General features: G+C 38.5%; 1 protein-coding gene across 1 annotated transcript; it reads left to right on the top strand.

Annotated features, from left to right (window-relative positions):
- Positions 1–2,992: 2,992 nt before the first annotated feature.
- Positions 2,993–12,645, top strand: LOC139711137 (omega-amidase NIT2-like; the record flags this gene model as incomplete). Its single annotated transcript, XM_071623057.1, has 8 exons — positions 2,993–3,118; positions 5,479–5,599; positions 6,734–6,822; positions 7,893–7,986; positions 8,957–9,031; positions 10,104–10,182; positions 10,715–10,813; positions 12,399–12,645. Coding segments are annotated over 8 exons (831 nt in total), but the record flags the coding sequence as incomplete, so codon positions are not given.
- Between the last annotated feature and the right edge of the window lie 908 nt (positions 12,646–13,553).

Raw genomic sequence — 13,553 nt, 5'->3', positions numbered from 1 at the left:
GTTAATTGGAATTTGAACAGAAAAATACGCAAAATCTGACTGATATGGTTGTCATTTATGGTTGCCATGGCAACCAGCAATATCAGATATAGCTAAATTATATATCGAAATGTTTGGAATAAGATTTTAGGGAAAGTCACAAAATTTGGTTGAAATTGGATTGTGCCCCCCCCCCCCCCCGGGTTTTATAGGGTTAATCGATCGAAACCTTCCTTTCACGACGTGTTTGCAGGACTGTGATATTACTGAGTCTAAAGTTCAAAGTTCATTTTACTCAACAACCCATATTCTGGCTATCGGGGTCCAATTAAAAGTCATATTTCACGTTATTACTTCAATAATCCAAACAGAGTTGCAAGTAACTTTAAGTTTACACAAAACAACTATGATAAGGTAAATAGGAGTGAAGTGCGATTGATGAAAATAAAAACTAAGAAGAATGTACAGAAATACACGGTTTGATAATAGTGAACAAAACAGGAAGGAAAATATGAAGACCGAGAGATGAGAGAGAGAGAGAGAGGATTAATAAAGAGTAATAGGGAACAGTGAGAAGGACACAAAGCTGATGACAAATTCCTTAGACATATTAACAATAAAAGAAATACGATTGACATATCATTGATAAAAACAACAAAAAAGATTAAAAAACGTTAGAAAAAGTACAGAAATATATTCAGACAATAAGTGAACAAAGAATGAAGGAAGAAGAGAAAGGAAGAGAAAGAGGGGAGAGTGGGAAGACAAGTTCAGCAGATTACTCAATATATAGAAAGCACGGCCTGTAAAAAGACATAAACAAGTAACTAAGAGAAGGTCGAAAAAATACCATAGTCATGTAGGCCTACATATGTCATTATCAATTGTAAAACTTGGTTAAACTAGAAAGAACTGCCCTCTTTTCACAATTAGATAATTGATCCACCTTCATTTTGGGTATTTCCTGTGATATCTTATTAAGTATTTCTTTTGCTGTTCATTGAAGAGGCTGCAATGAAAAGGTAATGAAATTCATCGCCAATATCATTCTTATTGCAGTGGGTACAAAATCTTTAATTTCCAGGAATGTGATTATATTATCTTCCAGAAACAATTGGCAATTGGGGATTAACACAACGATATTTTTATAAAAAATTATCTGAGAATTATTTTAAAGTGTTGGGAGTATTTATCAAAATAAAGCTCCTGCTTGATAATTCGAGAGTTCTAAAATAGAGAATGAAAATTCTTCTACATCACTACCCCCACTTTTGCTTGAAACTGCAATTCAATCTGGTGTTAAATAAATTTGCGCTTCTGCAAAAGTGAAATTTGATACAGGAATGTGATAGAATACTGTGAGACAATTTTTTTTCTTTTTATGTCAAGGTGTTATTTTCCGATATTTGTAATTAATTTAGGTAGTTTTCACGTAGGAAAACTTTTTGTTTTGGAGTTTGCATTACTATAGTGTTTCAATGTGTCAATTTCCGATATTCATGATCAATTTACATTGTTTTCACATTCGAAAACATTGTGACTTGGAGTTTGCATTAAGTATTATTTCGGGATGTCATTTTCCGATATTTGTAATCGATATAGGAGGTTTTCACATAGGATAGCGTTGTGTTTTTGAGTTTGCGTTGAGTTTGCATTAATTAGTATTTCGGGGTGTCATTTCCCGATATTTGTAATCGATATAGGTTGTTTTCGCATAGAATAGCGTTATATCTTGGAGTTTGCGTTGATGTTTGCATTAATTAGTATTTCGGGGTGTCATTTCCCGATATTTGTAATCGATATAGGTGGTTTTCGCATAGGATAGCGTTGTGTTTTTGAGTTTGCGTTGAGTTTGCATTAATTAGTATTTCGGGGTGTCATTTCCCGATATTTGTAATCGATATAGGTTGTTTTCGCATAGAATAGCGTTATGTCTTGGAGTTTGCGTTGATGTTTGCATTAATTAGTATTTCGGGGTGTCATTTCCCGATATTTGTAATCGATATAGGTTGTTTTCGCATAGGATAGCGTTGTGTTTTGGAGTTTGCGTCGAGTTTGCATCAATTAGTATTTCGGCATTTATGATCGATCATTAATATCTGTATTTCTGGGCATCATTCTGCTTTACATTTTCTGAATTTTGAAAGCGAAATATATTCAAAACGATATCTATTTGGTCAAGAAATATGAATTTAATGATATTTTCATAAAATGTTTTTTTTTTTTCAAGTTAGTGTTGACTGTTGAGCAGTTGCGTTAGTCATTCTTCGATAGAATGGATTTACTTGATCGATACTAGTTTTTGTTTCGAGAGGACTGTAAACGTGAGAGTGGCCTCGGAAGAGCCAGGTCCAGGTACTGTAATTCACCCTAATTTTCACCGCTAATGGTTTGTATTAGTTTGCATTAATTAGTATTTTGCATTAGTTTGCATTGATTAGTAGTTTGCATTGAGTTTGCATTGAGTTTGTATTAGTTTGCGTCAGTTTGCATTAGTTTGCATTAGTTTGCATTAGTTTGTATTAGTTTGCATTAGTTTGCGTCAATTAGTAGGACCCGAGACACGGTACGTGCTACGTTGGTGTCGCTGGTGCGGTTAACCAAAAAAGGCAGTCATTCACTTTTAGGGCCGTTGATTACCTACCAGAATACCTAGAAATATGTTAAATGTATTCTCAACCTTTCCTGCAACTTTCAATTCATCTACAAACCTAAATCTACACAACTTTTTGATTACCGGTATTATTTTTACACGTTTCAATAGTTCATGCTGCGGGTTGATACATTTATGATTTAGCTGCAGTCATACGAAGCTGCCATAGGCCAAGTCCAAATATTCAGACCAGATTACAATCATCACTCCAGTCTTCATTTCCAATAATGATGTCTAATTCTATTTCAAGAGACCTTATCTCGCATATTGTTCAGTTTTGAGAATGGGTGTTGGCCATCAATCATGTGTTTTTGTAATTTGTTTTGAATTCTCCCCCTACCCCCCCCCCCCTTTTTTTAAACTGCAGTGTTCAAGCTTGCGTCTATCCAAATGGCCGTGTCTGGAAACAAGGCGGAGAACCTCAGTCGGGCCGTTAAATTGATAGGTGAAGCAGCCAGGGCTGGAGCAAGCATCATCGGCCTACCAGTAAGCAAACTTCTCTGTGGCATCATCATGTGTCTGACATGAAGTACAGTGTATAACTTTTCAAACTTGTGTTTCGTGTGTGAAGGCATCATCCCCTCTAACTGCGACCAGCCCCAACACGCAGTGTGTAACTGTGTATACGGAGCGTCCCGGGGTTACATCCCCTCTTACATGTACATTGTACTCAATGGCTCTTCATGTATACAGTGCACTTTCATCATAACAAACACAGCTACAGTTATAACAAAATTCTCGTTGCTACGAAGTAGAAATTCAGGCCCCAAAATTATCATGTATCTCTATAAATACTTTTCTGTTCGGCAGTAACGAAATTTCGATATGATGAAAGAAAACTGATGGTCCTGAATGCTTCAGTAGAATGGGAGTCACCTGTATTTGCCCTCACATTGGATATGGGATTTATGGTCTGCACATGTATCTACAACCCTTCCCATGCACCCCCTCTCTCCTCACCCCCAACTACATTGTACCAGTTGTCGCCAAGCTTCTTTTAAGGGTATTAGCGTGTTCCTGAGAAGAGCAGAAATTTAGCATAAATTTTCTGATTTGGTGTTAAGAAAGAGAAAAGAAAAAACAAATGTGTTTGTATTTTTGTCTTCTTTGCTGTTTCATCTCATGTTGACCAGCTTTGTATTAGAATATGTATCAATTAGTGAAAAAATGAGCAAAGAAAATGATCTTCCATCGGGATTCGAACCCGAGACCTCCGGATTGCTAGCCTGTTGCTCTACCAAGTGAGCTATAGAAAGCCCTAGTTCAGTGTTCATCCCAGAAACCCTGTCAGTTGCTACAAGACGAAATCTCTCCAGGTGCGTAGTGTCAACATAGAGAAAGGCCATCCCCCTTATCACATGGCACTATAAATTGTACTAAATTATATCACTACACAAATTATTTGCTAAGGGTATGATTATTCCAGAGTGTTGGAAGGTTGAAGTGGAAGGAGATACATTGTAAGCTGTTTGATAAGCTACATATGAAGAGTTTTTCAATGTCATCAGACTGCCCAAGTGGATACTATGGGTGCTTGTTTCTTGCAATTGGCTTTAATTGGTGCTTTTAAGACAATGTTTAACATTTAATCCTCACTGTACAGTATGCAGTTTATTGTGAGACTGCAAGTAAACACTGTACGTACACATGTAGCTTGTCTTCCCACAGTCATACTCATAATATTTGAATGAAAACAGCAGTCAGTGGCTTGAGCCACATTGAATGTAATTCTGACTGAGTCTATACTCAGTAGCGGATCCAGAGGGGGGCACACCGGGCGCGTACCCCCCTTTTTATTTTTTTTTAAAACAAAAGAAATAAAAAAAAAATGAGATGAAACCTGGAAGTAGCACCAGAAATATTGTTTGCCCCCCCTTGCGGAATTCCTGGATCCGCCCCTGATACTTGACCCATTGACGACTGGTCCCGAGGGAAATGTGTGTTAGGCCTAGTAAGGACAAAATCTGCTCATCCTCAACAGGTGAAAGGCCCAGTAGCATGGGGATACCATACGTAGAGTGGGAAGGCTAGCCCAGTTTGGTATTTGAGAATCCCCGTAACAAAATGTGCACAGCTTTTTCACTAATCCAATGCTACACATTGGCGCTGGTCCGACGGTCCTTAACCAGTAAAAATCGCTGTCAGACCAGATTTAAACTTTTTCATGAATGGACCAGTAAAAAATGCAGAGGTTGGGTACCACATGCAATTGTACCTCTCCCTCTGACAGACAGGTCAGACTATGAAAGTAGTAGAAAAAATGGGTTAGCGTGCAGTCATGACTAAATGTACACTCACAGCCATAGAATCTTGACTGGAGTCGACCTTTAGCAGTGAGTGTAATGCGTATCAGGGCAATTACCCCCTCAGCTAGATACTGGTTAGTGATAAGGTTAGACTAAAGATTAGGTTTGGGTTATAGTTTGGGTTAGTAGGTTCAGGATTTAATTAGGATTTGGGGTTAGGGTCAGGGGAAGGGTCCAGGATAATTGCCCAGGGGGTAATTGCTCTAGACCCGAGTGTATGCTGGGATGCACATATTTACTGACCAGAACTATTTCTGATTTTCAAGTGCACTTCAATGGGCAGGGAATAAATCGGGCCCCCATTAATCTCCATACTACAGTGTCTTTAACACTTGTGAGGGTAACAAGTGTTTTATCTACACTAATACATTAGTTTAATGCATTCTTCCTCTTCTTCTTTATATGTGCTGAAGCCTCCATTGTATTAATTTGTATGATAATTGTTGGTGTGGTGACTCCTTGCATAATTTTGAGAATATTTTGTGTAAAAGGCAACCCTGTCAATTACAATATGACTTTTCATACGATCGGATCAAACAGGAGTGCTTCAACTGCCCGTACGGCACACAGTACTTCAAGCAGTATGCGGAGCCTATTCCAGGGAATTCCACCCAGACACTAGCAGCAGCTGCCAAGGAGAATGGTGTATTTGTAGTTGGAGGCAAGTTATGTATGAAAGTCTTCAGAACACTTGACTTTGAAAAAAACACTAAGGCTGTGGATCTGTGGTGGTGTGCTCAAATAATATTAAAAAGATATACAAACTTCATATGTGGAAATGAAGGTCAAAATCAAAATTTGAAAGTCAAGATGTTGGGTAATGAATTAATGAGAGAATGAATATATGAATGAGTGAATGAACAAAAAAAAAATTACAAATGACATTAAAAATGAAATGAAACAAATTGATATGTGAATGAATGAGTTCAATGAATGATTGATAATGAAAAGTTAATTATCAAGGGAGACAATGTCATTGAATTTCACTTTGAAAGCAGATCATGTAATGTATGTCTCTAGTATTTAAAATGATCCAGAATTGTATGCAGAGTGTGCAGTACACTCATCCAAATCAATATTATATTATGCTTTCATCAGAGAATAGGGTCCCATACACTGTAGTACTAGTTGTCTGGCATTGTTCAAAACATAGAGGGCTGAGGTCTACAAGCCCAACCCTATTTGGATGATTCCCTTACATGGGCATGAATCATTATGCAAAGAAATTATGCAGAGCATGGATTGAATAGTACTACTCCATCACCTTTAATAGTACAAGTAAGGAAAGGAAAGACTATAAAGTACTCCAGATCATTGTTTTATGTAGTATTGGGGAATCTTGTACCAAAGACCTACACTGTGCAAACCACTACAATTTACTACCTTGTTATATCTTGTTTCTCATTATTACAGGGTACCAAAAAAGGAATATAAAGAGTTGGGACCTGCAAAATCAACTTGTTATTAACCTGTTGAGGACGAGTCCAGAGTATACTCGGGCAGGTGTCTATGGGAAATGCGTGTTGTAGCAAAATCAGTCCGTCTTCAACGGGTTAAAGGGTTTCATTCCATGTATATATATCCGACCTCTTTACAACGAGGTTCAAATATGTATTCTGCCAGCTTTTATCCAGTTATCAGTGTGCAACTGTGGTGTTCAATTTTGGCGGCGGCACTTTTCCAGAATTAACTCATTCCACACTGAATTCTGAAATCCCTATAGAATTAATACACAGGCTTCCAGTTTCCCGAGTGGAAAGGGTTGATTCTTTATCGATTGTCTTTTTTTCACCAGGATCTATTCCTGAGGAGGCAGAAGGCAAAATCTTCAACACCTGCATGGTATTTGACCCATCTGGAAATTGTATAGCCAAGCATAGGAAGGTATGTTCATATTGCTCACTTCAAAGACAAAAAAAGAAGAAGTAAAATGAATAGAGAGAGAAATGAATATGACTAAAAATTTCAGATACATGTGGATGTCATTATCATTTGCACACCATACAGTGATCTGTAACATTCCATATAAACCATCAATTTAGGACCATACTTGTACTGGAATGTGATATATTGCATCCTGTTTTTCCCAATAGTGAGCATTAATTTCATTATATTAGTCAGTATTTCTTCCCCACCCTTTAATTCTTGAGATGCTGATATGGAGGTTGTGGGATAAAGGAAGACATTAAGTTCTTAGGATACAGAGACCCAGTCAGTTTATATTACAGTTATGAAAATAAAATCGCATCATAGATAAACTACGTCGGAGGTAAATTTTGCACATGAGCAGATAAAGATCATCTGAGAAACAGACACAGAGTTGTTATGAGCCAATATTGTGGTCATCAGATCAGCACCTGAATTATTTCTTTATGTTGAAGTGAAAGAACATTTTGAAACATTCAAAGGAGCTTATTAACATAGAGCAAGTTTAGATTACTCAAGTAGTCGATATCTACAATGGGAGATTCAGGCTTGTACTAACCTTTAGTAATTTTGCTGGCTAGCTTTCATCCATTCCTATGGACTTCTTCGGGCCAAATAGTTACACTGTTTGTGTCTCTGGCCCTGCCTGCTTGTTTCTCGATCATGGGACCAAAAATTGGTCATGAATTGTATCCGTAATCCCTAAAGAAGTCCACAGGAGTGGTCAAAAGCTAGCCAGCAAAATTACTACAGTTTGGTAGAAGCCTAAATCTCCTTTTGTATGATCTCCCCAACTGATGAAAGGGTGATACTGTATGTAGTGTCACAACTGTTAAGTTCCAAGTGTATAAAGTACAGAGATGTTGGCACCATTGCTAATTGTGAACTGGTTTATTTGTAACATGCTTTCTGCTTTATTTGCCTTCAGCCTGTAATCCTTGTCTTACAATATTGAATCTCTCCCTTTCTTTTAGTCCAGCATTCTCTCACACACATTCTCTCACTTCTACTTTCATTGATTTCCACAGATCCATCTGTTTGACATAGATGTACCAGGGGGAATCACCTTCAAAGAGTCTGACGTTCTGAGCCCGGGGAGCTGCCTCACTGTGTTCAATGCAGGTATCGAATCATACTTTATCGAGACGTTTAACCCGCTGAGGACAAGCTGATTTTGCTTTAATACATATTTCCCACAGACACCTGCCTGAGTATACTCGGGACTAGTCTTCATCGGGTTAAGAAGGAAGTGCAGATGACAGCAACAGATTGATATGCCATCACAATTGTCTCGCTAACCAATGCACTTTTTTTTCTTTGGAGCTGAACTTGACAACGTCCTTGCACAAACAATTTTAGACCTTTCTATATCTTTCCCGAAACACATTCAGAACATGGCACATTTAGGCACATTTCAACATCCCTTCTTTTGGTGTTGGACCAAGTTAAAGGGAAATTCCATCTTAATATGTTGCTTAGTATAAAAACAGACAAATCAGAGAAGTAGTACAGTGAGGATGAGGAGAAAAAAAATCAGACACGCAAACAAGTTTTGAGGTTTAGAAGCAAGAAAAAGTGGCAACTCTCTGATCGAGGGCTTGAGTAGCTCTCCATTTATTTCGTACACAAACATTTCCCAAGTTTAATTTTTTTTTTCTCCCAAGAAAAATTTGCGCCAGTCCTGCACTTTAGTACATAATGAGAGTAAATATTTTTGCTTGTCCTTCTCAGCAGATAAGTTCTGTCTTTTCCCCAAATGTCTGAGGATAATTGGAGATATTCGAAAAGGTGTCAGGAATCTTTGGTGTGATAACAGTGTGCATCAAATTCATATATAGTCAAGAAGCTTTGTTTAACCCATTCCATACTGAACTCTGAAATACCCATATACTTAATACGCAGGCCACCAGGTTCCCGAAAGGAACGGGTTAAATCAGACGCACTCATAACCCATCCATGTATCAAAGTTTGTGGTTTTATCATGTATGTCATATTTTAATAGGCAAATTGACTTGACCTATGAAGTTTATCGTTCCACCTCACAGCATTTATTTTGCCCACAAATTCCTCCAACCTTCTCCCACTTGTCCAGGTGACCTCAAGGTTGGAATTGGGATTTGCTACGACATCAGGTTTGCGGAGCTTGCCCAGCTGTACTGCAAGAAAGGTACAGAGTGGCCAAACACTTCAGGATATGGTGACAGAGTGACAACTGGGTGTATAGTGGTTCTTTGGAGTGGGAAATTTTGCTTTAATACTGTTCTGGGAATTTTGTAAATGTTCTTAGTTCTCAGTAAAAAACAAAAGGGAATTCATGTGCCACAAGAAAAACTTTGTTACATCAAATAATTTTAATTTGTTTTATCAGGTCGCTAATATGATGCAGAGTTCCCTCTTCGTTTGTGATCAGAATAGGATGATCTACAGACGGACTGTATCTTATACAGTGAAGTCATACACCACAAATGCGCTATATATTATCAAAATACACACACATTCACGGTGTGGTTCCATGACATTTGCTCCTGTGACAATTGTTCCCATGAAATATCTGCAGACTAAGCCAAACCTGAACTCTACTCACAAACATAGCAATAACCCTAATCCTGATCCTCACATAAGCTAAATCTAAAGCCCTATCAATACCCTACCCTTATCCTAAGTCCTTGGAGAAAAAAAGACCAGGGGGGCATTTCATGAAGCATTTTGGTGAGATATTTTTCTTACAAACTGTTACAAGCTACTGAAATCCTTGCATCTGATTGGCTGAGAGCAAATTTGTCGGACAACTTTTGTCGGACAAAATGCTTCGTGAAATGCCCCCAAGAGCAATTGTCGTGTCACCACACAGTGCACATTGTAGGAACAATGTGTGGCACACTTGTCTGACACATGCATAGTTAGAGTCAAAGTTTTTTTGTTTGATTTTTTTAAAAAGAAATTACCAGTAGGTGTAAACAAACATGATGGTATGCCATTATCAAGTCCATGGCAGAGCTAGAATGAGATGAATCTCCAAAGCCTATGTAGCGCCCTCTCTTGTGGGATATATGGAAGGTGATTGAAAGATCATAGTACTTGATGAAACCAAAGTCATTCACCTCCCTTGAGATCATTTCTGTTACAACTTCACACTTGTTCTCATAGATTTGTGTAGGGACGGTCAAGTCACCGTGATGTGCTATGATTGTTTTTCTAAATGTTAATTTCATTTGCATACTTTGTCCCTGACCCTGTAGGATGTCAGCTGCTTATGTATCCAGGAGCCTTTAACATGACAACAGGCCCTGCCCACTGGGAGCTGCTTCAGAGAGCCAGGTGGGTAAATCAGTACTCTGTAGTAAGTACACATTTTTAAAACAAGCAACAAACAAACAAACAAATACACCCAAGAATTAAGTCTGTATGAAGTAAAATTGTGTCAGTAGTCAAAGAACTCACCAAAAAAAAAAAAAAATTATAATAATAGATAAATGAATAGATAATAATAATAATAATTCTAAGCAGCTACAGGTACAGTAGCTCATCTATTACTCTACTTTAACCCGTTGAGTACGGACTAAGTTTGCTACAACTCACATTTTCCATAGACCCCTGCCGTAGTAAACTTGGGACTCGTCCTCAATGGGTTAAGGCAAGATTATCCTGTTCTCTAAGAAATGAAAACTATAGCACATCAGGGAGATGACTATGAATGACATTTTCAACCTCAAAGTCCCCCTCTAATGTAAGTAGTTGAAAAAAAAAAACAATACACATACACACATTTTATCCAGAAACACACCCTTTTGCCACATTGCTGCCAAACTGGGCCCATCTAACTTGATGATGAATCTCTTGTAACTTTCAGAGCCCTGGACAATGAACTGTATGTGGCCACCATCTCACCGGCAAGGGATGAAAAGGCTTCCTATGTGGCGTGGGGACACAGCACAACCGTCAGCCCCTGGTGAGTTTTGGTCTAGTGGTCCTGCATCTCCCCCCCCCCCCCCCTTTTTTTTTTGGGGGGGGGGGGTTACCTTTTGAACACATACAGAGAGCTGCCAAGTTACCCCAATTCTGCTAGGAGGCTTCTTGAAAGCTTAAAGGATAAGTTCACCTCAATGTACAAATGTATGTGTGGACTGAATGAATGCACAATACTAGTAAGACACATCAGTAAAAGTGAGAGGAAAAATCAGACAATGCATTCAAAAGTTATGAATTTTTTAAGTATCAGTGCCACCATCACTGGATGAGAAGACTACGGCAGTACAATTGTATGTGATGTGACCGTCACTGCAGGACAACAATATGTGACCCACTACAACAAAAGGATCCTAAAGTCGCTGACGGGTGAGCCGAGAAAATCGAGTTTGAAGTCAGATCATCAAAATCCGTCAAAACGTTCAGATTTCTGTTTTTGACATAGTACAGTGTAGGTAGTCTAATGTATCTTCTATCATCTGCCGAGATTTCGAAGCTAAATGATCAAAGGAAAGGCAAGAAAATAGCGTGTTTCTGGGCCATGATTTTCCAACTTTCAACAGAAGAGAAACGTGTCCGAAGAGTTGGATTTAGTGCCGCAGCTAGACTCCACCCCTAGCAATGAGGGAGTGATCTCATTGGTCAGTGCGTGGCATCCTTGCTACTGATTGGTTTTCGTAGACCGCTGGCGCTAAGCTTGAATGAACATCGCGGAGGTTGCTAGGAGCGTACCTTCTATTGTCAAACGCTGAAAACTGTCTTGCTTCCCCTTGATCATGATAGCGTCGGAAGGAAAAGTTTGAATGCAGTTTTCTCGAAACGCTGATTTCTTAAACCACTCGACATGCGCTAATGAAATCATCAATATCTCCACTTTTATGAGTCATGTTATTTATGACATTATAGTGGAAGAGTAAGGGAATAATGTCATGTCATTTTCAGAAAATTGTCCTTCCCTGACTTTCGGATCCTTTTGTTGCAGCGGGTCACATGTAAAGAACATATAAACAGAATTCAGCATACAAGTGTGTATTTGCATATTCCTAGCAAAATGAAAGAGTACTTGACTTCCCTCTTTCAGAAAGCCGGGAGAACAATATTTCCCTTAACATTTGTCTGCAGGAAGTCGAGGGCATGTGTAGGGCCTACTTTTCACAAAAACTTACAATTTTGTGGAATTCTCTTTATATTTTCTTTATAATATTGTAGTCCTGCAATGATGTCACAAACTGTTCTAGTCTTCTCATCCAGCGATGGTAGCACAAAAACTAAAAATTCAAAGCTTTTAAATGGATTGTCCAATTTTCCTCAAACTTCGTTTATGCGTTTTACTATTGCTGCATTAACTCAATCTACACTTATATTCAGGTGATTATGTCCTTCTAAATATCTCGTCATACCACACGACAAGAGAATGCTATTAAAAATTGAAATTGAAAATCTCAGTCGTATTGTTTAAAGCAAGTGTTTGAAAGAGTGAAGGAAAAAAGATGAACATAATTATTTAGAAAAATAAACAAAAAGCGAGTTTTTTTTTCAATTTTTTCTTCCATTTTGCATCCAATCAGGGGAGAAACCATAGGAAAAGCGGGGCCAGGCGAAGAGATTGTTTACTCCGAAATCGACCCAGCATATATCGAGAAGATCCGAACCCAGATACCCATCATGAAGCAGAAGAGACCTGACCTGTACGAGATCACCGAGCCAGCGAAATGAACGGAGGGGAGCGGTCATCGTCTGCTGCCCTCATTTGGTCAGTAGAGCCCCATGTGCCCTCTCACAGAACAGAGGTGCTGAACATTTACCTATTCACCAAACCAGATGGACATTTGCACGGATATCTAGTCGATTGCTGAATCACGGTGTAAAATCGATGATTTACAGAGTACAATCATGTCCATGTATGGGAGACTGTGGTTGTAGCCAGGGTGACATGTGTTCATGGCAGAAAAGGGAAAAGAAAGAGCACCACCTTCATATTAAAGTGATTTTGACAGGATAATTCCATTGTTAGTATGAATTTCTGAGCTGGGTCAGAGTAATCAATAGAATTGACCCAGGTTCATTACTCGAGTCCGTGAAATTTGACCCCAAAAAGTGTGGAATCAATTAAACTGCCCATGCAGATTGACTTCCTTGCGGTTGAAAATGGGTGCACAGAGCCTCAGCCTGGGTAAGTCTAACAATTTGCAGGTGGATTCCCAGTTGTCAATTACTGATTTCAGAAATGAATAATGAGGAAAACTTTTTACAGTCCATGCAGGATTTGGATTTACTGACAATTTCTCCCTTCGTATGACGACAAAATGGTATAATGTATTCATATAATGAAGTCCAACTGTGCAATACAGTCAAATGTCAATGCATCTCTTTCTAAAATCTATGTTCTATGTGTGCTTGCTTTTGGATTGTGATCCATTTTGTTTTCTTTTTGAGGAGTACCAGTGTGAACATTTATGAACTGATGTCACACACTTTACGGCATTGCTAAAAAAGAAGAAGTCAGTTTTAGGAATAAAAGTTTGTCAGTAACCAACAATTCCTTGTTGTGGGGAGTAAGTGTGGGACGTCTGTTTTTTCCCCCTCCAGTTTAAGGTGTTAATGCAGTGCATATTGCGTCCAATTTTCAACTTGAAGTCAGTTTTGGGAATTAAAGTGTAACACGTTTGCTGTGAACATTCTCCGTTGTGAACCAGAAGTTTGGAACATCTGTTTCTACTCTC

The sequence above is a fragment of the Diadema antillarum genome, unplaced genomic scaffold (assembly GCF_040938485.1).
Source record: "Diadema antillarum isolate AM-2024a unplaced genomic scaffold, OU_Dant_1.0 seq00001616_RagTag, whole genome shotgun sequence".
NCBI classification, from domain to species: domain Eukaryota; kingdom Metazoa; phylum Echinodermata; class Echinoidea; order Diadematoida; family Diadematidae; genus Diadema; species Diadema antillarum.
Note: the sequence above shows the minus strand (reverse complement) of the source record. Positions and strands in the feature narration are given on the sequence as shown.